The sequence below is a fragment of the Schistocerca piceifrons genome, chromosome 2, assembly GCF_021461385.2.
Source record: "Schistocerca piceifrons isolate TAMUIC-IGC-003096 chromosome 2, iqSchPice1.1, whole genome shotgun sequence".
NCBI lineage: Eukaryota > Metazoa > Arthropoda > Insecta > Orthoptera > Acrididae > Schistocerca > Schistocerca piceifrons.
The window spans coordinates 611,128,719-611,153,585 of record NC_060139.1 but is presented as its reverse complement, the minus strand read 5'-3'; the positions used below and the strand labels follow the sequence as shown (position 1 = coordinate 611,153,585).

Sequence of the window (24,867 nt, the reverse complement as noted above, 5' to 3'; positions counted from 1 at the left end):
TAAGTGACACTTCAACACGAAAAGTAGTCTACTTCGCATATTTTCATACGCTTATGTCGTATGGTATTATTTTTTGGGGTAATTCTTCTGATTCAAAAAGGGTATTTTTGGCTCAAAAACGGGCTGTTCGAGATATATGTGGTGTAAGTTCGAGAACCTCTTGTCGACCACTATTCAAAAATCTGGGAATTCTGACATTGCCCTCACAGTATATATTTTCTTTAATGTCGTTTGTTGTTAGCAATATTAGCCTATTCCGAAGAGTACTAGGCAGAAATCAAATCTGCATGTAGAATGCACTTCCTTGACTCTTGTGCAAAAGGGAGTGCACTATTCTGCTGCATCCATTTTCAATAAGCTACCACAAGAACTCAAAAATCTTAGCAGTAGCCCAAACTCTTTTAAGTCTAAACTGAAGAGTTTCCTCATGGCTCACTCCTCCTATTCTGTCGAGGAGCTCCTGGAAGAGCTAAAAAATTAAGCAAATTCCAGTGTTACATTGTTGATTTTCTTCATTTAAACTTACGACTTGTCACCTGAATATGTTTTTTTTATATTTCATTTTATCTGTTTCTAATATCGTGTTATAATTTCATGTATTGACTCGTTCCATGACCATGGAGACTTCTCCTTAATTTGGTCCCACGGAACAATAAATAAATAAATAAATAAATAAATAGGTCGGCAGAATCGCTAGGCAGTTGGAGGACCCTGTCCATAATGCCCAAACGATCTCAATCTGGAAGAGATCTGGTGATCTTGCTGACCAAGTTAGGGTTTGGGAAGCACGAAAACAAGCAATAAAAACTCTCGTCATGTGTGGGCGGGCTTTATCTTGCTGGAATGTAAGCCCAGAATGACTTGCCATGAAGAATATCGTCAACGTACCGCTGTAGTGTGAGGGTGCCGTGGACGATAACCAAAGCGGTTCCACTATGAAAAGGAATAGCAGCTCAGACCGTCACTCTTGGGTGTCGGGCAGTATGGCTGATTACAGTCAGGTTGGTATCCCACCACAGTCTGAGGCGTCTCCAGCCATTTCTTCGCCAGCCGTTGGGGCTCCATTCGAAGCAGGACTCATCTATGAAGACAATTTAACTCCAGTCAATGAGATTCCAGACCGAAGACTTGCCTCGACGGTCCCTGGAAAGTGATGGGCTAACAATCTGACTGTCAAAATGGTCGCTACTTGGAATGTGACGTCATTGCCCCTCCATCTAGGCAAATCGAAAATATCGGCAAAAATGCCCTCGCTGGGTCGTGAAGCCAGGACCTCTAGAACCGAACCCAGGGCTGAAGGGTGCGCTGGAGTCCACAAAGGCCTGCTACTGACGTCACTGCAGTAATGACGCCGCGTAGGCTTCAATGAAAAATTTTATGTTCCATCAGAACTATAAGTTTAAATGATTCATGTGGCTCCTTTTAAAGTTTCTCGAAATATTTACTACCTGTGCAGCACCGCCTGCACAAAATACGACATATGGAAACTAAATCTACAGTTAGCTCCCGATTATCTGGGTCATAGCGTACCTGGCACTGCGCGGAAAACGGAAGAAGAAAGATAATCCAAAATACCCATGTTTCTACCGAAAACTGCTATTTGAAAAGCAAGTTACATGTTATATTTGAAAGTCCACTGCAGTACTTACGTGTGACGCACAGGGAACTGTACATTTACTTACAAAATTACACCTAAAACAAGTTTTATTTCGATCAGTTGCTTTCAGTTAACTTTCGATAATAACCCCACATTTTTCAAAATGGCTCTGAGCACTATGCGACTTAACTGCTGAGGTCATCAGTCGCCTAGAACTTAGAACTAATTGAACCTAACTAACCTAAGGACATCACATACATCCATGCCCGAGGCAGGATTCGAACCTGCGACCGTAGCGGTCGCTCGGTTCCAGACTGTAGCGCCTAGAGCCGCCCGGCCACTCCGGCCGGCCCACATTTTTCTATTTGTGTTTTTCATTCAACTTTTTCCCTGACGACTGTCGTCTTTCACCGGAGAGTCAAACATGGGTACAGTCAAATTTTGTCCTACGTTGTCTAACGTCATCAACGATGCATTTCAGAGCCTCGGTTTGTGTACTACTGGTTCCTCGTCCTCGCTCTCTTCCTCTACGGAACGTATTAGGGTTATTGAAAAAGAAACAAACTGGTGGCTGTAAAATGAAAACCGCTAGAGTGCTTGTAAAGCTACTGCCTTCAGAAGAAAGTGAGGCGCACACTCACGTGACGACAGAACGAGCATGTGTACGTGTCGACCGTTCACTGCACTCAGTAGTGCGGAAACAGAGAAATCGAGCCTTCAAAAGAGCAGAAGGGTTTTGTGCGTTTTCTGATGGCGGAAGGAGTGCAGGGAACGGAAATTCGTCAGAGGACGGCTCAAGTCTCCATACAATTCTCACTCTAAATCCGAGTTTTGGGACAATGGTTGCTACCGTTATTCGTCGGTCTTCAATAACGAGGGCATCCAACTCCTGGGTAATGGTATCGGTAATGCGGCGTCGCATTCCAGATCGTGCAGTACGCGTCAACGATGTAATCGCTTGTGCCACGCCTTTATTCTTGCAACGGACAAACAGTGCTCTTCGTGTTCTTGTGCCATCTTGAGTGAATTTCCGTTCCCCGGACTCCTTCCGCTGTCAGGAAATGTACTATACTTCTTTACTCTTCTTCTGAAGCATTAATTTATCTATTCGCAGTACTACTGACTGCAGTGGACGGTGGACGCGTGTACGTGCTCCGAACCCCAGGAGAAATACGGGCTCGCAACGAACTTGTTACGTCACACTATTCGGCTTGTCCGCCGCACTTTGCGAACTCTCGGCTCTGTGCAGGCTCATGGGAAATCAGTAAGTAATTGAAAAGGTACCCACGAAAAGTCGTAACTCTGTCCTGTGCTATAGAGAGTATTCATGTATTTAAACGCGCAGTCAAAGACCTACAGTGTCACGTGTTGTGACGTACACGCCACGGCCTGTCTTTACCTCAGGCCTCGACGAGCTCGCTCAATCGTTATTTGGGTGTGCGTCCATGTCGTTCTAATGGCGAGTTTGGGGCCTCAGCACTCTTACAGGGTGTTACAAAAAGGTACGGCCAAACTTTCAGGAAACATTCCTCACGCAGAAAGAAAGAAAATATGTTATGTGTACATGTGTCCGGAAACGCTTACTTTCCATGTTAGAGCTCATTTTATTACTTCTCTTCAAATCACATTAACCATGGAATGGAAACACACAGCAACAGAACGTACCAGCGTGACTTCAAACACTTTGTTACAGGAAATGTTCAAAATGTCCTCCGTTAGCGAGGATACATGCATCCACCCTCCGTCGCATGGAATCCCTGATGCGATGATGCAGCCCTGGAGAATGGCGTATTGTATCACAGCCGTCCACAATACGAGCACGAAGAGTCTCTACATTTGGTACCGGGGTTGCGTAGACAAGAGCTTTCAAATGCCCCCATAAATGAAAGTCAAGACGGTTGAGGCCAGGAGAGCGTGGAGGCCATGGAATTGGTCCGGCTCTACCAATCCATCGGTCACCGAATCTGTTGTTGAGAAGCGTACGAACACTTCGGCTGAAATGTGCAGGAGCTCCATCGTGCATGAACCACATGTTGTGTCGTACTTGTAAAGGCACATGTTCTAGCAGCACGGATAGAGTATCCCGTATGAAACCATGATAAGGTGCTCCATTGAGCGTAGGTGGAAGAACATGGGGCCCAATCAAGACATCACCAACAATGCCTGCCCAAACGTTCACAGAAAATCTGGGTTGATGACGTGATTGCACAACTGCGTGCGGATTCTCGTCAGCCCACACGTGTTGATTGTGAAAATTTACAATTTGATCACGTTGGAATGAAGCCTCATCCGTAAAGAGAACATTTGCACTGAAATGAGGATTGACACATTGTTGGATGAACCATTCGCAGAAGTCTACCCGTGGAGGCCAATCAGCTGCTGATAGCGCCTGCACACGCTGTACATGGTACGGAAACAACTGGTTCTCCCGTAGCACTCCCCATACACTGACGTGGTCAACGTTACCTTGTACAGCAGCAATTTCTCTGACTCTGGCGTTAGGGTTATCGTCAACTGCACGAAGAATTGCCTCGTCCATTGCAGGTGTCCTCGTCGTTCCCCAGTCGCGAATCACAGGCTGGAATGTTCCGTTCTCCCTAAGACGCCGATCAATTGCTTCGAACGTCTTCCTGTCGGGACACCTTTGTTCTGGAAATCTATCTCGATACAAACGTACCGCGCCACGACTATTGCCCCGTGCTAATCCATACATCAAATGGGCATCTGCCAACTCTGCATTTGTAAACATTGCACTGACTGCAAAACCACGTTCGTGATGAACACTAACCTGTTGATGCTACGTACTGATGTGCTTGATGCCAGTACTGTAGAGCAATGAGTCGCATGTCAACACAAGCACCGAAGTCAACATTACCTTCCTTCAATTGGGCCAACTGGCGGTGAATCGAGGAAGTACAGTATATACTGACGAAACTAAAATGAGCTCTAACATGGAAATTAAGCGTTTCCGGACACATGTCCACACAACATCTTTTCTTTATTTGTGTGTGAGGAATGTTTCCTGAAAGTTTGGCCGTACCTTTTTGTAACACCCTGTATAAGGACCACACCTTCTTCTGTAGGCAATGACATTACAATCCCTCCAGCTGTTTTCATTTTACACACTCGCACTCGTTTCTTTCTGAATCACTCTAATACCTTGTTCACAATATGCGCGTAGCTTCTCAGATCTCGGTTGGTAGACATCGCTGTCTAACCACTCGCAGATTTTTTCGTTATGTACGCCTTAATAACAAGAAATTTAAATTGTAAACGAAAATCTCAGTCTTAATTATAACTTAACACCCTAAACCGTTTCTTTTTCTTTTTTAAATTGTTGATCTGTTCACGGCTAATCAGCAGCCGAATAATACGCACCCAGAAAATAGGAAACTTGTTGCATTTCGAAAAGTAAAAGAATAAGGTGTAGAATAATAACAGCTACCAATCACAATAGAAGGTGATTTTCTTTCACATAAACCGGTTTCGGGCTTGTGCCTACCTTCAGGTGGTTTACGTTCACGCACATGTTTTCATAGCTAGTGTTGGAGATCACTGTTTAAATCAAGTACAATATGATGATTAAATAAACACAAATGAAACTTTGGGTAATCGAGATGCGTTGTAAAATATTGTAGTACTCACATTTAGCTGGTGTATCCATATTGTTTTCGGATACCATTTGTCACATTTTTTTACAACAATATTTCGTTTTTTACACGTTAACCGTATATTAGTCACCATGTTAATTATTAGTGCTTCCATATTGTGTCTTTCATAAAGTAGTTGCACTTTAGGTGTTAATAAGTCCAGAAGCACATGCACTCACAACGTGTTTACATTGGAAAACAGATTATGGTCACAGAGTATAGGTCAGAGAAGTGCAGAGATGTTACACGTACAGAAGCATAACATATATCACAAATTATGAAAATGAAACTGTTACGTGATTGTGGAACCAAACTGTCATTTATAATATATTTTGTGGTTGCTGGCAAATTACACAAGGTTAAATGGACACTTTTAAAATAAATTGCTAGTTATGAGGGGGCCATGAGTTACAGTTATTGGTTTTTAAAATATTTCATTAAAACTGTAAGTTATGGATCCCCCACAACTATAAATTTTTTGAAAAAAACTCAGTATCTATTTAACATTATATAATTTGCCAGCAACCATTCAGTATATTATAAATGACAGTGTGGTTCCACAATCATGTAACAGTTTCATTTTCATAATTTGTAATATCTGGTATGTATCTGTTTGTGGAACGTCTCTGTATTTCTTTGAACTATGCTCTTTGACCACAATCTGTTTTCCAATGTAAGCACATTGGATGTTGTGAATTCATGTGCTTCTGAAACTACTAATACCTAAAGTACCACTACTTTATCAAAGACATAATATGGAAGCACCAATAATTAGAATGACGAGTAATATACACTTAACGTGCAAAAGACGAAATCTTTTCTAGAAGAATATGGCAAATGCTGTGTGAAAACGTCATGCATACACCAGCTATATGAAAGTAGTGCGATATTTTACAATAAACACCGCTTAGCCACCTCCAAATGTTTCATTTGTGTCTATTTAGATATCATCATATTACTTTTGATGTAAAGGTGACCTTCAACAGTGAATCAGGAATGTAAACCGCTTGGAGATAAGTATAAGACCAAAACCGGTCGTGTGTTAAATAAAGTCATATTCTATTGTGACTGGTAGCGGTTATTATTCCACCCCCAATAAAGGAATTGTCACGGGGTTCGGCTGCGTCCGTGGTGATGAAATACATTTAAAACTAATAAATACCTTAGACAGTCTTTGCCAGTGTCGCTCTTTCATGGCTTTGTTCGCCATGAGCTCCAGCAATGGAATGGACTCGTTGAAGTCATCGATCTTTTGCTTCAGGTCAAGGAAAGCGGGCCAGTCCTTCATTGCCTTCGGGAGCTTGCGACAGCGGCTTTGGAAGTCGGTGATTTCGGTGATGATGGCCTCGATGTCGACGTCTGACCAGAGGAGTTCGAAGTAGCCGTCCACGGACTTCATGACCTGCAAGTAGAGGCCGTACAGCTTGCCGAGGAGGTTGAGCTGCTTCTTGCGGTTGTGCAGGATGGGGTAGTCGTTGACGGGCAGGCCGAAGAGGCGCTCTCCGTCGCTGAAGCGCTCGAAGCGCTCCCACAGGTCGTCGAAGCGCGCCTGGAAGAGGCGCGACCGATCGCTGGCTTCGCGCGCCGGCAGCCCGGGCACCATCGGCCCGTTCGCGTCGAAGTCCACGTCGAAGTCGCATACCTGCAACCACAGCCACGCCGCTGCTAAACTCTCTCACCTCACATGTAATTTGTTTGATTACTTATTTGCCGTTTTCTTTCTGTCTGTTGTCTATATTCTAAAATAATTCAGCTGTATACGGAGTGATTCCGTAGAAATGTTGGAACACGTGAGGCAATACTGACCCTACGACTTATCTTAGAAGAAAGATTAAGGAAAGGCAAACCTACGTTTCTAGCATTTGTAGACTTACAGAAAGCTTTTGACAATGTTGACTGGAATACTCTCTTTCAAATTCTGAAGGTGGCAGCGGTAAAATACAGGGAGCGAAAGGCTATTTACAGTTTGTACAGAAAGCAGATGGCAGTTATAAGAGTCGAGGGACATGAAAGGGAAGCAGTGGTTGGGAAGGGAGTGAGACAGGGTTGTAGCCTATCCCCGATGTTATTCAATCTGTATATTGAGCAAGCAATAAAGGAAACAAAAGAATAGTTCGGAGTAGGTATTAAAATACATGGAGAAGAAATAAAAACTTTGAGGTTCGCCGATGACATTGTAATTCTGTCAGAGACAGCAAAGGTTTTGGAAGAGCAGTTGACCGGAATGGACAGTGTCTTGAAACGAGGGTATAAGATGAACATCAACAAAAGCAAAACGAGGATAATGGAATGTAGTCGAATTAAGTCGGCCGATGCTGAGGGAATTAGATTAGGAAATGAGACACTTAAAGTAGTAAAGGAGTTTTGCTGTTTGGGGAGCAAAATAACTGATGATGGTCGAAGTAGAGAGGATATAAAAAGTAGACTGGCAATGGCAAGGAAAGCGTTTCTGAAGAAGAGAAATTTGTTAACATCGAGTATAGATTTAAATGTCAGGAAGTCTTTTCTGAAAGTATTTGCATGGAGTGTAGCCATGCATGGAAGTGAAACGTGGACGATAAATAGTTCAGACAAGAAGAGAATAGAAGCTTTCGAAATGTGGTGCTACAGAAGAATGCTGACGATTAGATGGGTAGATCACATAACTAATGAGGAGGTACTGAACAGAATTGGAGAGAAGAGGAGCTTGTGGCACAACTTGACTAGAAGAAGGGATCGGTTGGTAGGATATGTTCTGAGACATCGAGGGATCACCAATTTAGTATTGAAGGGCAGCGTGGAGGGTAAAAATCGTAGAGGGAGACCAAGAGATGAATACACTAAGCAGATTCAGAAGGATGTAGGTTGCAGTAGGTACTGGGAGATGAAGAAGCTTGTACAGGATAGAGTAGCATGGAGAGCTGCATCAAACCAGTCGCCGGCCGGTGTGGCCGTGCGGTTCTAGGCGCTTTAGTCTGGAACCGCGTGACTGTTACGGTCGCAGGTTCGATTCCTACCTCGGGCATGGACGTGTGTGATGTCCTTAGGTTAGTTAGGTTAACTAGTTCTAAGTTATAGGGGACTGATCACCACAGATGTTAAGTCCCATAGTGTTCAGAGCCATTTGAACCATATCAAACCAGTCTCAGGACTGAAGACCACAACAACAACAACACGGAGTGATTCCCATTAACGTTTAACAAACGTCAAAGCGACGTAGATGAAGCTGAGACAAGTAACTTAACATAAGACTCACGGGGTCCCAAATGTCGGAAAAATCCGAAAGGCGGATGACGAATGTTGAACATATGATGTTACCAAATGACGTACCCGCTGCACGTGCAGCGGTTGAGCTCGTCGAGTCGAACCTCACCGGTAGGGGGTAGTACTGCTTATCACTCCGCTAGGTTACTCTTTCTTTAAAACACCTTTTTGTAAATGTGATCTGTTGCAAACGTAGAAGTTACAAAATTATTGTCCTCGCTGTAACCAAGTAAGAGCTATCCTTGTTTTGTTTTTCTTTCCTACTTTCCTTATTTACACACTTTATTCAGTAAACAAAACGTAGGTTGCCGGCAGGTGTTGTTGATATACCTCGATGGGGACAGCTGAAAATGTGTGCCCCGACATGGACTCGAACCCGGGATCTCCTGCTTACATGCTAGACGCTCTATCCATCTTTTTTTTTTTTTCGTTGTTGATCGTCGTGTTTGGTCGTTGTGGACGTCACATGACATCCGTTAAAGTTCGTTTGTTTATCCTTCTAGTCAGTTTTTTATTACAGAAGCCACCCAGCTCTCTGACCGAATACGCTGACTTACCGTGCCGGCTCCATCTGAGCCACCGAGGACACAGATGAATAGCCCTTCTGCAGGGACTTATCCCTTGCACGCTTCCTGTGAGACCCACTTTCTCATCTGTCCACAATCTACATATGTAATGTTCCTAATCGATATTTGCCCATCCACTCAATACTCGCGCCAACTAAGGTGACGATTTCCGTAAGAGTTCGGACAAACTATGCGCATTCGCACAGACGAAGGTCAATGGCCGGGCAGCCTTTAACTATATATGAAGATAGTAACTGTTCTCGAAAGAATAGATACCATTGATGACCGTGCAGCTTCTCTAGAATAAATGGTAACAGTTACTATCTTCATATATAGTTAAAGTCTACCCGGCCATTGACCTTCGTCTGTGCGAATGCGCATAGGTTGCCCGAACTCTTACGGGAATCGCCACCTTAGTTTGCGCGAGTAATCAGTGGATGGGCAAATATCTATTAGGAACATTACATATGTACATTGTGGACAGTTGGGACATGTGGGTCTCTCGGGAAGCGTGCAAGGGATAAGTCCCTGCAGTCGCGCTATTCATCTGTGTCCTCGGTGGCTCAGATGGACGCCCGCACGGTAGGGTAGCTCAGCTTGTTGTTGCAGGCATCAACGATAAACTTGAACGGATGTCTTGTGACGTCCGCCCAGACCAAACGCAACGAACAATACCGAAAAAAGATGGATAGAGAGTCTTTCGAGAACAGTTACTATCTCCAAACGTAGGTAGTTTACAGGTACAGACGCATTTCGGAAGCTTACACTCACTTGTCACGCAGTACACTAGTTTTTTATTGTATTGTACTCTGCAATAAACCAGCGGGGACCGTGAGACCCGTAAATGAAATAATAAATATTATCTCAATATAAACACTTCATTGTCCAGCCACAGAAAATAGTACTTCCTGGCAAACACAAGATTCGAACCCTGAGCCTCACCAGCGACAATCATACACGGTCATCTGGTGACGTCACATGATCTACATCTGTCGTCCACTTTTCGGGCATTTGCGGCACCATGTGCCTTGTATCAAATTACTTGTCTCAGCATCGTCTACGTCGCTCCAGTTTTTTTTGTAAAGTTAATAAGAATCACCCTGTTTACAAAGCGTTCAATGAAGGAGTTTGTGGCTTCAGCATTAAATATCTTGAAAACTAAGATCGATAGGCGACTGCAAAAAACTATGTTTATTGTGAAATTTGATGATGACTGGATCCATAGCCTTCGTGAAATTTTTAAATGGAACCATTCCGGTTCAGGCTATTAAAACGTCGTTTATTGCGATCGCAATTTTGAGACGTAATCATTTTCAAGCGTTATGAACACAATCAGTCATCAATATAATATAGGTAAACATGAAATTGACAAATGTTGAAAATGAAAATTTCAAAGCTACTCACATAGGAGGTTGCAATCTATTCAATAGTATAAATCTGTGACATGCAGCGTAAGAGCCGCTGCAGGTGTGCCTCCTGGCTCTGTCCTTTCACCCTTCCTTGACATCATGTACACTGCGGACATTCCTAAACTGCCACCCCCCAACGTATCTCCTGCAATATGCCGACAACTTCACCTACCTAGCCACTTACCACACCCTTCAACTCTTCCGTGCCCCCCTCCAACGCCACCAGAATCTCCTAGTTGAACGATGTAGTACGTGGAAACTTCAAGTAAATCCACAGAAAAGCCAAGTCACCATCTTCGCTCGCAGCAATCGCCGTTTCAGTCATCCAGATTTCCATCTCTCCATCTACAACCAACCCATCCCTCAGACTAACACAGTGATGTGTTTAGGACTTAATCTCGATAGAAAACTAGCAAAAACGCACGCCTCCTCATCGTCCAACACAAAGCCCGAGACCGACTAAAATCGCTAAAACTACTAACTGGCCGTACCTGGAGTCTACATCCTTATGCCATTATCCTCACCTATAGGTCTCTTAATCGCCCCATCCTAACCTACGCCAATAATGCCTGGATCTCTGCCTCGCCTAAATTCTATAAGGCACTTAAAATCCTGGAAAGACATGCAGTTCGTCTCGCCTTCCGCACCCACCTACATTCCCCAACTCGCATCTTGTACCGACTCATCCATTTCCCATACCTTCTTCTCTTCCTAGAGCACCTTCAGATCCGATACATTAATCACAATGCGTAGTCCCAGCACCCGATTTCACACTCACTAATAACCAACCCAGTTACCCTGCTGCGCCCCTACACCCATCCCTCAGACTAAAACAGTGATGTATTTAGGACTTAACCCCCTCCGTGCACCACCATGCCTTATCCATCCTCTCTGGCAGGAATTTTAACCAACTCCCAGTCCCCAACGATGAAATCCGTCCCTAAATATACTTCGCTTTCCAGCCGTAATCACAATGTTCCAGTTCACCCCATTTTGCCATTTTCTCCTTCCCCTTCATCCACCCTGCTGACTTCTAGTGGCTACTTGCGGTTCTGCATGGTCCCGTAGTCATACTCATCATCGCAAGTTCATCATGACAATTTTTTCATGTGTCACCTAGTATCGCCGTTACACCGTGGCATAATTCACGTTCATAAGTGGCAGTATTTTAACTGTAATATAAAATCGTCAAACGAGTTTTAAAAACCATCAGTATTTTCCACCTACGCGTATTTTACAAAATCCTCATTTATTGTCACCCGTTTATATGTAAAAATCATAAATATCGTCCATTTATGTATTTTCTACAAAATCATCTGTTGCTGTCCCCGTTTATATATTTGAACGTCTTTAAATATAAAACTTCCTGGCAGATTAAAACTGTGTGCCGGACCGAGACTCGAACTCGGGACCTTTGCCTTTCGCGGGCAAGTGCTCTACTAACTGAGCTACCCAAGCACGACTCACGGCCCGTCCTCACAGCTTTACTTCTGCCAGTATCTCGTCTCCTACCTTCCAAACTTTACAGAAGCTCTCCTGCGAACCATGCGGAAGGCAAAGGTCCCGAGTTCGAGTCTCGGTCCGGCACACAGTTTTAATCTGCCAGGAAGTTCCATATCAGCGCACACTCCGCTGCAGAGTGAAAATCTCATTCTGGATCTTTAAATATAGTTTTGTAGCCTTTGACTGAAGAGCGGTTTTATCCCCCCCCCCCTACCCCCATTCATAGGGAATTGAAATACTAATAAAGAAAATAATGCGTATGAGAAGTTGCATGTGGATGCGTGAATTTATCTGTTTTCCATATATCACACACTTTAGAGTGCTAGTGAAGTAATGATGTAAACACATTTAAATCTCGTGTGACAGGCGTGGTAAATGGATCACAAAAGCATCAAAGATGTAAACATACAAACAGTGTAAGATATGGTGTGGAAACATGTCAATATATGTAGTCGATATCATGTGGTTTGTGAAATGTGTGACTAGAAAGGAGAAAAGCGACAAATACGTGTTAAATAAAAATGATGTTTTAACCGCCAAAAGCGGAATAATTTCATTCGTTCATTGTATACAGAAGTTGACAAATAGTTCGAGGAGCTGCTAAGAGATGGCGCTGTAATCGCAATAGCTCAGAGCTATCAGCGTGAAGGACGTTAGCGAACAGAAGGAAGCGGTTGATATCATGTATTCCATTGAACAATGTGTTTTTCTGGTGCTGGAATATTGCAGATTATAAGACGTTCCTACGGCAATAAGGCGCAGCTTTCGAACACGACTGATGTCAAAAAGAACCCGACGCGAAAGCCATTTGCAAGCTCTTCGCCGAACTCCAACGGACAGGCAGCATGGCTGATGATCTAGCGGGGTTAGCCGCAAACAAACTGTAGTTACTCTTCAGAACGTCGCCACGGTTACTGAAATTATTCAAGGAAATCCAAGGAAATCCGTTCGAAGAATTCAGCAGAGGCTGGTTTGAAACGTTCCAGCACGCAGAAAATACTGAGAGCCTACATATGTTTTCATTCAGTATTCAAAGCCACCAGGCCAGTCACCAGGCCATACATGTACGAGCTGTGTGACAAGAGGGTTGACTTTCCGAACCAGACTCTCGCAATGGTTGATAATGAAAGATTGATGTTTGCTCCATCCCGTTCACAAATGAAGCACGCTTACACTTGAATGGAGTCGCGAATGGAGTTCCGAAAATCCCCGTTTGTGTGAACGAAACCACTGTTTTCTGCCAAAATTACTTTTTGGGCTGTGGTTTGCAGTAGGGGCATTACAGATCCTTTTTTCATGCGAGATAGATCTCTAATGAACGTTACGTTGCAGTTTTGGAACAATCTATCACCACACAGCTAGCGGTGTAAGATCGATCAGGCACCGAGTGGTTCATACTAGGAGGGGGCAGACCACATCGCACCCACCAGGTGTTTCGCTTTCTTGATGACTACTTCGGCAACAGAGTCATTGCGTTGGATTTTTGAAAATTTACTGGCGCTAGGATGGATTGGCCTCCATATTCTCCCGACCTGACTCCATAGACTACTTTCTGTGGAGCACATTTGAAGATACTGTCTATCGGAATCATTCCATCACGCTGGATGAGCTTGAATGGGCGACGTGTGTGACATCTGAATACACTTCCATTGAAACACTACAGGATATTTCATTGTTCGTTTGTGCCACCTCAGTACAGCGAGTGGTAGCCATTTCGAAAAGATTGTGATGTGCTTGCAGAGAACTGCTTGCAGAGAACGAGTTTAATAATGCACGACTGTACAGAACTGCACAGCGTACAGCGCCATCTATTAGCAGCTTTTCTAAATATTTAGAAACCCCGTATAAAATTCTTACAACTGTCACAATATGCACACCTTTCGTTGCACTCGTCGATCGATTTTAGTTTTCGATATATAAGGTTAATGCGTAAGTACATGGCGTTTTTGTTTTGAATGTTGGTATTCCGTCCGCAACGGGTTTATTTATCGACTGTCATTTTTTATTTGTAGTTTACTGTTGCTATTTGAGTTTACATATTGTCATTTTGTCATTTGGAGATAGTGAGTGGAGCTGTGGACGCTAGGAAACGGAATGGCAAGTGGAGAAATCAGAACATTTCCGACATGTTCTTCTGTCTGAGTTCAGTAGGGTGGTGACAGCAGCACAGGCAGCCAGGAACATTTGCGTCGTTTATGGGGGTAATGCCATTGGACAGAGCACGGCACGAAAACGGATTTATCGTTTTAAAAAAGGATAGTTTTGACAGTAGTGACTCTCCACGTTCAGGAGGACCTTTGCAGTTTGAAGAAGATCCACAATGATCCACGCCAGTGTACTCGAGAACTGGCAAATGTGGTGAACAGCGATCATTCCACCATTGTGCGACATTTGCATGCAATGGGGAAGGTTCAAAAATCGAGTGTATGGGTCCGCATGCTCGAAGCCAAAATCACATAATCATTACCTCTGCGTGTTCATCATCAATTTGGTCGTAAACAACACAGACGATTTTACTGGTGACGATAAATAGCGTCTTTATGCTAACATAAGGAAAAGAAAGGAATGATTAAGCCCAAATAACGCAACAACTCCCCGTACAAAGACATGTGCGCATCCACAAAAGATATTGTTACGCATCTTATGGAACAGCGACGGTGTGGTGTACCGGGAATTGCTTCCTTGACGTGTAACCATCATTGCTGACGTTAACGGTCAACAACTTAAGACGTCTTGCAGACATTGTCCGACAACAACGAGCAGAAAGACTGCGTGAAGGGATGCTTATCTACGATAAAGCCCGTCCGCATACTGCTAGACTGTTCAAAAGCACTGTACAGGAGTCGTGATGGGAAGTCATTCCGCACCCACCTTAACTGATCTTGCGCACTCTGATTTTCAGACGAGCTCTTCGCATCAAAACCGTATGATTTCTACAGTCACGGAATCGAAAAGTTACCATAGCATTGGTAGACGCCGAAGGAGAATATACAACTGAAGGCTAAAATCACTGTTACGTGTATCTGCTGTGTTTATTAAGTTACGGAAAAACGCTACGAACTTATGGGACTCCTTCGCTTGACGCTCCTTACGAGTATAACACATAATACGTGGGCTATTTTTTATTCAACCACAGTGAAAATCAAAAATGTTTTACTTGTAACATTTAGCTACCCCTTCCAGTTACTGTTCTACATAGTCGTCGTTGAGACTCAGACATTTGTCGTAGCATGGTACCAACTTTCCAATACGCTTGTCATAGAAGGCAACCGCCTGTGATTTCCACCAGTTCCCCACGCTGGTCTAAAGCTTGTTGCCTGTGCCAAAATGCAGTCATCATAGCCAGCGGTTCATGTAAGAGAAGAGACGAAAACCAGAGGAGCAAAGTCTCGACTTTACGGTGGGTGGTCAAAGACTTCCCATCGAAAACAAAACAGGAGCGTCCTCGTTGCCCTGCAGTGTGCGGTGGAGAACTGTCACGAAGAAGGAAATGCATGACAGGTACGTTATGTGGAGTTGCCTGAAATCACGTGAAACCTCGGAGCGGGCATCCGTACTTGGAAGGAGACATTATTTTCCAGGTAGCGTTACGTGCTCACTGCACCTCAGAACCGTGAAGTGCGACGTGACGCAATAGATCGGCATAGTTGAGACAGTGCGAAATACATCTGAAGAAAGCTACACCGGATTTTCGCTGTGGTTTTAATTTAGCTACCGATTGGGGGTTAAAAAAAAGGCAACCCTCGTATGCTGACTTAACATTTAACATGCACTAGCGTACAGAGCAATTCAAAATGAATATGGCGATTACTGTTTGATTTTATAGCGATACATCGATAAGAAAACAGAGAATGTATAAGAAAGTTCAAAATTTCGGTCGTTGTGCACAATGACCCACCCTACATATTCGGGTATGGAGGATCACACAATTTTAAATCAACATCTTCCAATCACTTGAACCGGTCGCGCTCGACATGACGACGCTGTGTTTTGCTCTTGGCCACCTAGATTTCCGAACCTGACACTTAGGGATTTGTTTTTGTGGTGTTGTGTGAAGGACATTGTGTACGCATCTCCTTTGCCGAAAACAACTGACGAGGTCGGCCGAAGAAATTTCTAGCCCACAAGAGCTTATTTTGAGCTATCGCATGTTATACGTTTGGCTAAACTGAAAGAGAAGAACTTAAATACGATAAGACAGATCAACTTACACAGAAGACAATTTTTCCTGGTAGTACACGTGTAATTACTAGGGTCATTCAGAATAAAACGAACCAGAAGCAGTAAAACGAAAACCGTCAAAGGGATCGCAGTGCCATTGTCGACGAAATAACCTGTGGTCTCTGTAAGAGCGCTGAAGCCTCAAACTCGCCTAACGATAGAACGAGCACTTGCACTCAGTATGTTGAAAACAGAGAAATGGAAGCCTGAAAAGAAGAGTAAACGGGTGTAGTACGTTTGCTGAGGGCGGAAGGAGAGCAGCGGACGGAAATTCATAAAAAATGGCACAAATGTACGAAGCGTTTGCAGAAGGACGGATGTTGTTGACCGATGACACACGATCTGGAACGCCACATCGCCATACCGCATTACTATTACCATTGTCCAGAAGGTAGATGCAGCCATTATTAAAGACCAGCGAGATATGGTGCAGACCTTGCCCCAGAGGACGGACTGAGTGTCGCAATTGCAACAGACATTCAGCGCTATTCGTATACTTGTGCCATTCTTCGATGAATTCCCGTTCCCCGCACTCCTTCCACCACGAGGAAACGCACTGCACCACTTTGCTCTTCTTTTCAAGCTTCCATTTCTCTGATTTCAGCTCGACTGAGCGTAGTGGATAGTCCAAGCGTGCACTAGGACTGTTGATATATTTAAAAATATAGTGAATCCGATATATCGATATTTAAAATGTAACGTTTATAGTCCTTGACGTATCGAGAAAAGGTATCAATATATAGGCGGAAAAAGTATTGACGCAATGGCCTATAAAAATATCTGCTGCACATTATAAATACACAATCGGCTTGAGAGCTGTATATTTAAGTAACGATTTATTTTTAGATGTTCTGCACATAAACAATCTAGCAGCCTCCTTATCCCACTTAAAGCAAGAACTGCAATGAAAACGTTGCATGTTCACGGTTGGTGATAACCACTATGCTAACAATCATAACTGCAGGTAAGTGGCACAATATAAGGTGTCCGATGGGTCCGTCGTTCGGTTTCCTCACATATCGGATTTGTCTGGAACACTTCATGCCGACATCTCTGTTTTTTCATTTCTGCAAACGCCAGTGACGTAGCAGTTGTAGTGTCAAAGTTGCGTCGTGAAGTTAAATTTTGCAGTTTGTTGGTAGCTCCGAGCGCCTATTACGTTAGCATTTACCCTCACACGTCTCCGCCCACCGCCAAGACCAGTATTGTCATAAAGGTTTTTGTTCATCATTTTCAGCAACTGTTTTTGGTGAATGCCGATGTGAAGAAATGGCAGACTAGTTGCGTTAAAAAAATTTTTTCCCACGCAGCTGGTTTTCTATTCTTCACATCGCAAATCTGTTTTTCCGTTCCTCTGCCAGTGCAATCGGGCTTCTGCTCTGTGCCATCCACATTTCTTGTTTCACACATTCAAAGAGAGACTAGACGTGATGAAAGTTCAAAAACTAGTAAGGTTCTACTACATTTTCAAAGGAACAATTTCAAATATTTACCGAAAATTGAGAAACAATATAACATAAAAATATTGGCACTCGATATTGCCTTTTAGATATCGATATATCGGGAGAAAGTTATCGCCCAAAAAATTGTAATTTTTTGGGAAAAAAATCAACATATCGATATTTTATCAACAGTCGTAGCGTGCACGTGCTCGGTCTGTCATCACGTGGGTGTGCGCCCTTGTTCCTGTAACGGCGAGTTTGAAGCCTCAGCGCTCTTATATAAGGCTTCTTCCATAAGCAACGGTATCACAATCCCTTCAACGGTTTTCCTTTTACAGCTTCCGCCTCGTTTGTTTTTGAATGACCCTAATATTATCAGCATGTGATCGACTGGAGCACGCAACAGATATGATCATCAGACTAATCCTTGCTAAAATCCGTCCATCATTAGAATAAACCTGATGTAAACAAACACAGACACGATGATTGGTCAGAAACCGTAGCACACGTACACTGGTGCTGTTACGCTCTTGGAAGTAGGTTCTATTTATGTATTAGATATCTTATTAATAAGTTACGTTAAATGAAACTTTTAAGATATTCAAATGTATTAACAGCCATCAACGTTTTTCTTAATCACGCTTTAGCTACGTAGTTTTTATTTCAAAAATCGCGTACGGTCACAGCCTCTACAGCGTTGAGCTCTGATTGTCGCGCTGTTAATGCGCAGTATAAAAATGGCTGAGACTGATTTCTGTTCCGTAATGAAACACGCGCGTGGGACTCTGTTAAAAAGTGCCGAGAAATAGGCTGTTCTTAAAATTTTTCATAAATTTACGGAGGTAATCAGCTTTGAAGTTTTCCCAGTGTTGTATATGACGCAGTTGATAAGCCAACCCAGATTGAATGTGTAGCGTAGTTGGTAGCATGACGGAGTATAAATCACAAGCGGTTGCTCGTGCATTGTTTCAGATTTCCCTATCATCTTCTTTTTCTCGTTCAATATGGAATACCTACATCTCGCAATTATAACACTCATCATCATTTTTTATGAATAATGCACGTCTTCTTGTTTCTAATTACATATAGGACTCGAAATTCCTGTTTACATTTCAAATGCAAATTCTTAAGTTGTTTAAATTAAGAAAACATAACAAGTTAATTTTGAAGGCAAAATGAAAAACCAGATCCTCTTTATTTGGACGATGTCGATCGTTTTATACCACAGAGCTAGAGAAGTATCGTAGAACAATCATTTTCACAGCATCGAGCACGTCAGACAAATGCTGCATGTTTATATTTGCTACTGTACCATTACAATATGAACCCAACAGAAGTGATCTGAAGTCAAGCTGCGGGATTTGGCCCGAGAAGTAACAAGACTGTTTAGCTGCCAGTCGTACTGGAACTAACGCACACAGCTTTTTCACAAGTCACTGCCGAACGCTGGCGGAATATAGAACGGTTCGTTATAAAAGTAGAAGAGAAAATGCTGCGCCTGGTTGGCTTCGTGGATTCTATTGTTGATAGGCTCGTTATCAACGTAACAGGTGACACTTCCAGAACTGAAGTGTATTTCTCGGATTCAGATAAGGAATGAGCTAAGAGATTACCAGACGACTGCCTGTAAGTAATACTTTCAGTAGCTTCAATATTTAACTATCCGGTGAAATCCTTCAATACTCTCTTACGTTACACAAAGCTTATTCAGAAAAATTACCCTGTGGTGAAGTCAGGAATTTTCATCAAAAATGGTTCAAATGGCTCTGAGCACTATGGGACTTAAATTCTGAGGTCATCAGTCCCCTAGAACGTAGAACTACTTAATCCTAACCAACCTAAGGACATCACACACGTCCATGCCCGAGGCAGGATTCGAACCTGCGACCGCAGCGGTCGCGCGGTTCCAGACTGTAGCGCCTAGAACCGCTAGGCCATTCCGGCCGGCTGAATTTTCATCATTCTTGTTTTTAATTACAATAGTACATTAGCTAAAAACGATAACGAGTTGCGAAATTTCGTCTAGTCGTCTAAGGAGAGTTCTGTGGGAGATTTGCAGTGTACTATTTCATTCGGTTTAAAAATTAAATGGCATTCGAAGCTGTTTTGCTCCTCTGCTGGTTATTTTTATTTTTATTTTTTCGTGTGAACTGCAAGTCGATGAGCACGTCACGCACAGCACAAAACGTACCCTTACTATCGCACTTGATAGTATTCGAGACAGCTTGGCTGCAGTCCCACGTGAAACGGCAATCCAATGAGGTTCCAGCAAACATGGAAGAATACATAGTGCAATGTTTACATCAGGTTTATTCTTACGATGAACGGATTATAAATTGAGTGTTAGCACTTTCTTCTGCCGGTCCTTTCAGTTCCAGAACTTAAAAGGCGCATTTGTAATACACTCGCGTCCATGACTCCGTGACTCCATCATACTGCCGAACGTGTGGCATGAATTGGATTGTCGCTTAGATGTTGTCTGTGTAACTAAAGAGACTCCTATACAACTCTTACAAAGTACGGAAACGTTCTTTTGAACTTTTTTTACATGTTCTGTAATTCTTTTGATATATCTCCTTCATTTAAATAGTTACAACCTTGTGTAATCACATTACTCACTTGGAATTTTTCTGTGCACTGGAATGACGTTTTTTTGCTAAGGGAAGTGAAATAGATAGAATACAAGTAGGAATGCTGATTCAAGGTTGCACGAGGTCCGTAGCACAGATGAAATGTGGGACACCTATTCAGAGATATGTGAGCATCCTTTCCTCAGAAATATTACGAGAGGCTTGCAGTAAGTAACGCAACACATTTTTTCTCGGGCAATTTCGGTTGAAAGAACGAGGAATCTGTTGTGGGAATTCGTGGAATGTTCTCGTTTCAGCCCCTACAGTTCCATGAAGTCCCGATAGGTGGCGGCGCTATACATAGCCTTCAAAATTGCGTCTGTAACGGAGAGCTATCATTGTGTTTCTTTTAGCGGAAAACCAAAGCATAGTATATATTCACAGGTGCTTGCAGAACGTCTACGGAGACCTGGCAGTGAAAGAATGCCTGATGAGTCGTAGGGCGAGGCGTCTTTCATCATGGCATTGATCGACGGATCACAATCAAATATCTCGCTGCACAACTGGACGCCTGTGTTGGTAGTACTGGCACACTCGACCGCCGATTGGGGCACTCAGTGTGTGTGCCCACTGGCTTTTGCACTACCTAACAGAAGATCATAAAGAGCAGGGACTAATAAAGCAATCAGAAGACCAAACCAAACTGCGAAACGATTTATAAAAGATATCTGAATGGTGCGAAAATTGCCAGTTGACCCTAAATTACGAAAAGTGTGAGGTCATCCACAAGAGTGCTAAAAGGATTTTGTTAAAATTCGGTTACACGACAAATCAGTCTAATCTAAAAGCCGTAAATTCAACTAAATATCTAGGTATTACAATCACGAACAACTTAAATTGGAAGGAACACACAGAAAATGTTGTGGGGAAGGCGAACCAGACTTCAAAGAAAGGCAGCACGTTTTGTATTATCGCGGAATATGGGAGAGAGTGTCATAGATGTAATACAGAATTTGGGCTGGACATCATTAAAAGAAGGGCGTTTTTCGTTGCGACGGAATCTTCTCATAAAATTCTAATCACCAACTTTGTCCTCTGAATGCGAAAATATTTTGTTGACAACGACCTACATAGGGAGAAACGATCACCATGATGAAATAAGGGAAATCAGAGCTCGTACAGGAAGATATAGGTGTTCGTTCTTTCTGCGCGCTATACGAGATTGGAATAATAGAGAATTGTGAAGGTGGTTCTATGAACCCTCCGATATGCACTCAAATGTGATTTGCAGAGTATCCATGTAGATTTAGTTGTAGATGTAGAAGGAAGGACCACGTATGTATTGTATTACTCGACCGCCCTCTTAGATGTAGAAAACAAGAAATACGTTTAGAACTCTTCTATCAGGTTGTTGTCAGTATGTTGAACTACGTGTAAGAAGTTCTACAGGGTGGTCCATAAGTGAAAAACAAATGGAGAAACCGAAATATAAAGCTAGGTAGGATGAGATAGAAGAAGAGGAAAATTTGTTTGGCTGTGTTACCAACATGGTGGCACCATCTTTGGTGCAATTCTTAATTTTGAAATTTATACAGGTGTCATGTGACATAATAGTCAGATAGAGAACTACATGAGATAATTAATTGTGTCTTTCTTTTGAGGATAGTTTCATTCATTCTCGAGTTATGACTGATGTTTCTTCCTTACATGTGACGTGAGATTTGATGGCGTTAACACAGACCGAACACACTGAGATCGTCCTGGTAACAGGATAGAGGAGCACCCGTGTTGTCGCAGAGGAGTTCAAGCACCACCACTCAGTCATTAACCAAAATGTGGCTTTGTCGCAGGAAAGAAAAAATATTATCGTTGCAGTGCAGAAACTCTGTAAAAAATATGTTTGAGAAGGCCGCGCGCAGAATCACTGTTTGGGGAGCGCGCGTGGGGGGATGGGGGAAGGCGGGGTCTTGGCGCTAGATTCCAATTTGAGCTAGGAATATGGGGTAAAAAATTTTTTGTTCAGCCTGAACCAGCGGCCATTTGTGTAGCCATCAAACATCTATCTTAATTAAGCTATGTTACAGTGTAGCAAGTTTTGAACGACGAACCGGAGCTGGCGCCCAGGCAAATTGTGCGGAACAATTAATTCCTTTTGCAAAAGATGTTAATTGGGCTGAAATTAATGCAGAGTTAATGGCATCATTTGTATGTGCACCGTTCAGATTTTACAAGCAAATACGTGCAAAAAAACACGTTTTTCTGGAAAGTTTTTGTAGCGAACCACTTCTGTACCTTAAATGTGTACGAATCTGTTCAAACTTTGCTCTGAGATAGATAAGTGGATAAAGTCAAAACAATATTTTTGTATCCAGAAATCTTTATCCGTTGTCGCGATATGTTGGAGTAAAGTCGAGAACGTAGAATTCATTATTACGTGAATTGAATTAAGGGAAGGAGCGGATATGTGAAGATGTTTTGATTTTAACGTCTTTGAAGCCGCAGGATAAATCCCTTCTTTTACATCCCTAATTCTGTTCAGGACATATTCGCCTTTTTTGTGCTGTGATAGGAACATTTTTCATTCTGGTAACTATACAGAGAAAACTGGACGATCGAAAACGGATAAATCGCCATCAACCACTATTCTGGCATCTTTGGTAAGAGTCAGACTCGTCGCATCTATCTGATTCATGTGTCACATGACCCTCTTTCCGTTTGAAAATTACGAGTTGAATCCAAGACAGTGGCTTCGAAAATGGTCCACACGTTGGTAAAATAGCGTCACAGGTTTCCTCCATCTCCAATTTCATACTCCTTGACTTTAAATTTCTGATAAACGACCCGTTTTCATTTTCGGACTGTGTGGATAGACCACGTTATAGAGTGGGTATGAGAAGCAGGGCGACGCACCTCCTGGTCGAAGGTCCTGACGCCCTCGAGCAGCTCCTGCAGGAAGGGGTGCTGCACCTCGACGAGCAGCTGCTGCACCTGGTTGGCGCTGAGCTGCAGGTTGTTGAAGGCGTAGCGCAGCGAGTCTGCGCGCTCGGCGTCCTCGCGCGGCACGTCCACGCCGTAGTGCTCGAACGTGGCGTACACCTCCTCGATGGGGCCGATGCCCATGTCCAGCCGCAGGAAGTTCTGGCGCACCGCCTCCAGGCACGCCATGGCCACACGCACGTCGTCCAGGTCCTTCACCTTGCGCTGCAGCACGCTCGACTTCTCCTTGATGAACTCCATCATCTCTGCCAGCTTGGCGCGGTAAGCCAGGCTCAGGTACTTGCCCAACAGGATCTTCCACGCCATCGATTCCTTCAGCAGCGCCTCCTTGAATTTGTCTGTGTTCAAACATATTCATACACTGTTATTGCAAATCACATCGTTTCTACAGAAGGAGCAGAATATTTGAATAAACTCGATCGTAAAGGAGAAGTTACATGATAGCCATTCTGACACCTCCAGAACAAAATTACAAAGCTTGTCAGTAAAACTGGCACACCAAGAAGGATAGGGAAGAACGAAATTGTGCTTATTGTAACAATGAAGTTTTGGTTCAAATGGCTCTGAGCACTATGGGACTTAACATCTGAGGTCATCAGTCGTCTAGAACTTAGAACTACTTAAACCTAACTAACCTAAGGACATCAAACACATCCATGCCCGAGGTAGGATTCGAACCTGCGACCATAGCGGTCGCCCGATTCCAGACTGAAGCGCCTAGAACCGCTCGCCGGCCGAAGTGGCCGAGCGGTTCTAGGCGCTACAGTCTGGAACCGCGCGACCGCTACGGTCGCAGGTTCGAATCCTGCCCCGGGCATGGATGTGTGTGATGTCCTTAGGTTAGTTAGGTTTAAATAGTTCTAAGTTCTAGGGGACTGATGTCCTCAGACGTTAAGTCCCATAGTGCTCAGAGCCATTTTTTAGAACCGCTCAGCCACATCGGCCGGCAATAAAGTTTATTTCCGTCAATGTTCGAATAAGTTTTTAATACTTATACCAACTTCGAACGACTAGTCACTATTAGTAGCATATAAATATTTCACAGACATAACGGGGCAGAAGGTGCTACGCGTCAGAACATGCTAGCGGCCACGAATTAATTATAGGCTATTGATAATAACTAATTATACCCTCACGGATAGCCGTGCATGTTAAAGCATCGGAATGGGCTGAAAACTTTTTGCCGGCACGGTAGCTCAGCGTGCTCGGTCAGAGGGTTTGCTGCCCTCTGTAATAAGAAAACTGAGTGAACGGATCAACGATGAACTTGAACAGATGTCATGGGACGCCCGCACCGAACAAATGCAACGACTAATAAGGAACAAAATGAGATTAGAAAAAAAAGCGTGACGTTGGGAATTTGGGAGGTGCGGCAGCCATGGATCGAATCCGTCCGGCGGATTAAGGCCCGAAAAAAGCATGTTTTTTGAGAATTCTTTTCTCTGGATGTGTTATAGCTATCAATGTCAAATTTGATCAAAATGTTTATTGATATTTTCTCTACCAACTAGATTTTTTCGACCGGAAATGTCGAAGAGCCGAAGAGCAAAAGTGGAAGTGCCGTCGGAACGAAACAAAATTTCGATGTAGACCTCCACGCGCGGTATGTCACAGGTCAGCCAGCTCGTCTGAAATCAAAACTGAGTTGACGTTAGCGAAGTATGTAAGA

At 43.3% G+C, this 24,867-nt stretch overlaps 1 protein-coding gene across 1 annotated transcript in view; it reads right to left on the bottom strand.

Moving 5' to 3' along the window:
- The window catches only part of LOC124775662 (dynein axonemal heavy chain 8-like), a 605,208-nt gene that overhangs the window by 343,399 nt on the left and 236,942 nt on the right, over positions 1-24,867 (bottom strand). Inside the window, exons 19-20 of the mRNA XM_047250489.1 lie at positions 23,112-23,536; positions 6,410-6,889 (exon numbers count right to left, since the gene is read on the bottom strand). Coding sequence (XP_047106445.1) covers positions 6,410-6,889; positions 23,112-23,536 — 905 coding nt within the window. The remainder of the gene's footprint in view (positions 1-6,409; positions 6,890-23,111; positions 23,537-24,867) is intronic.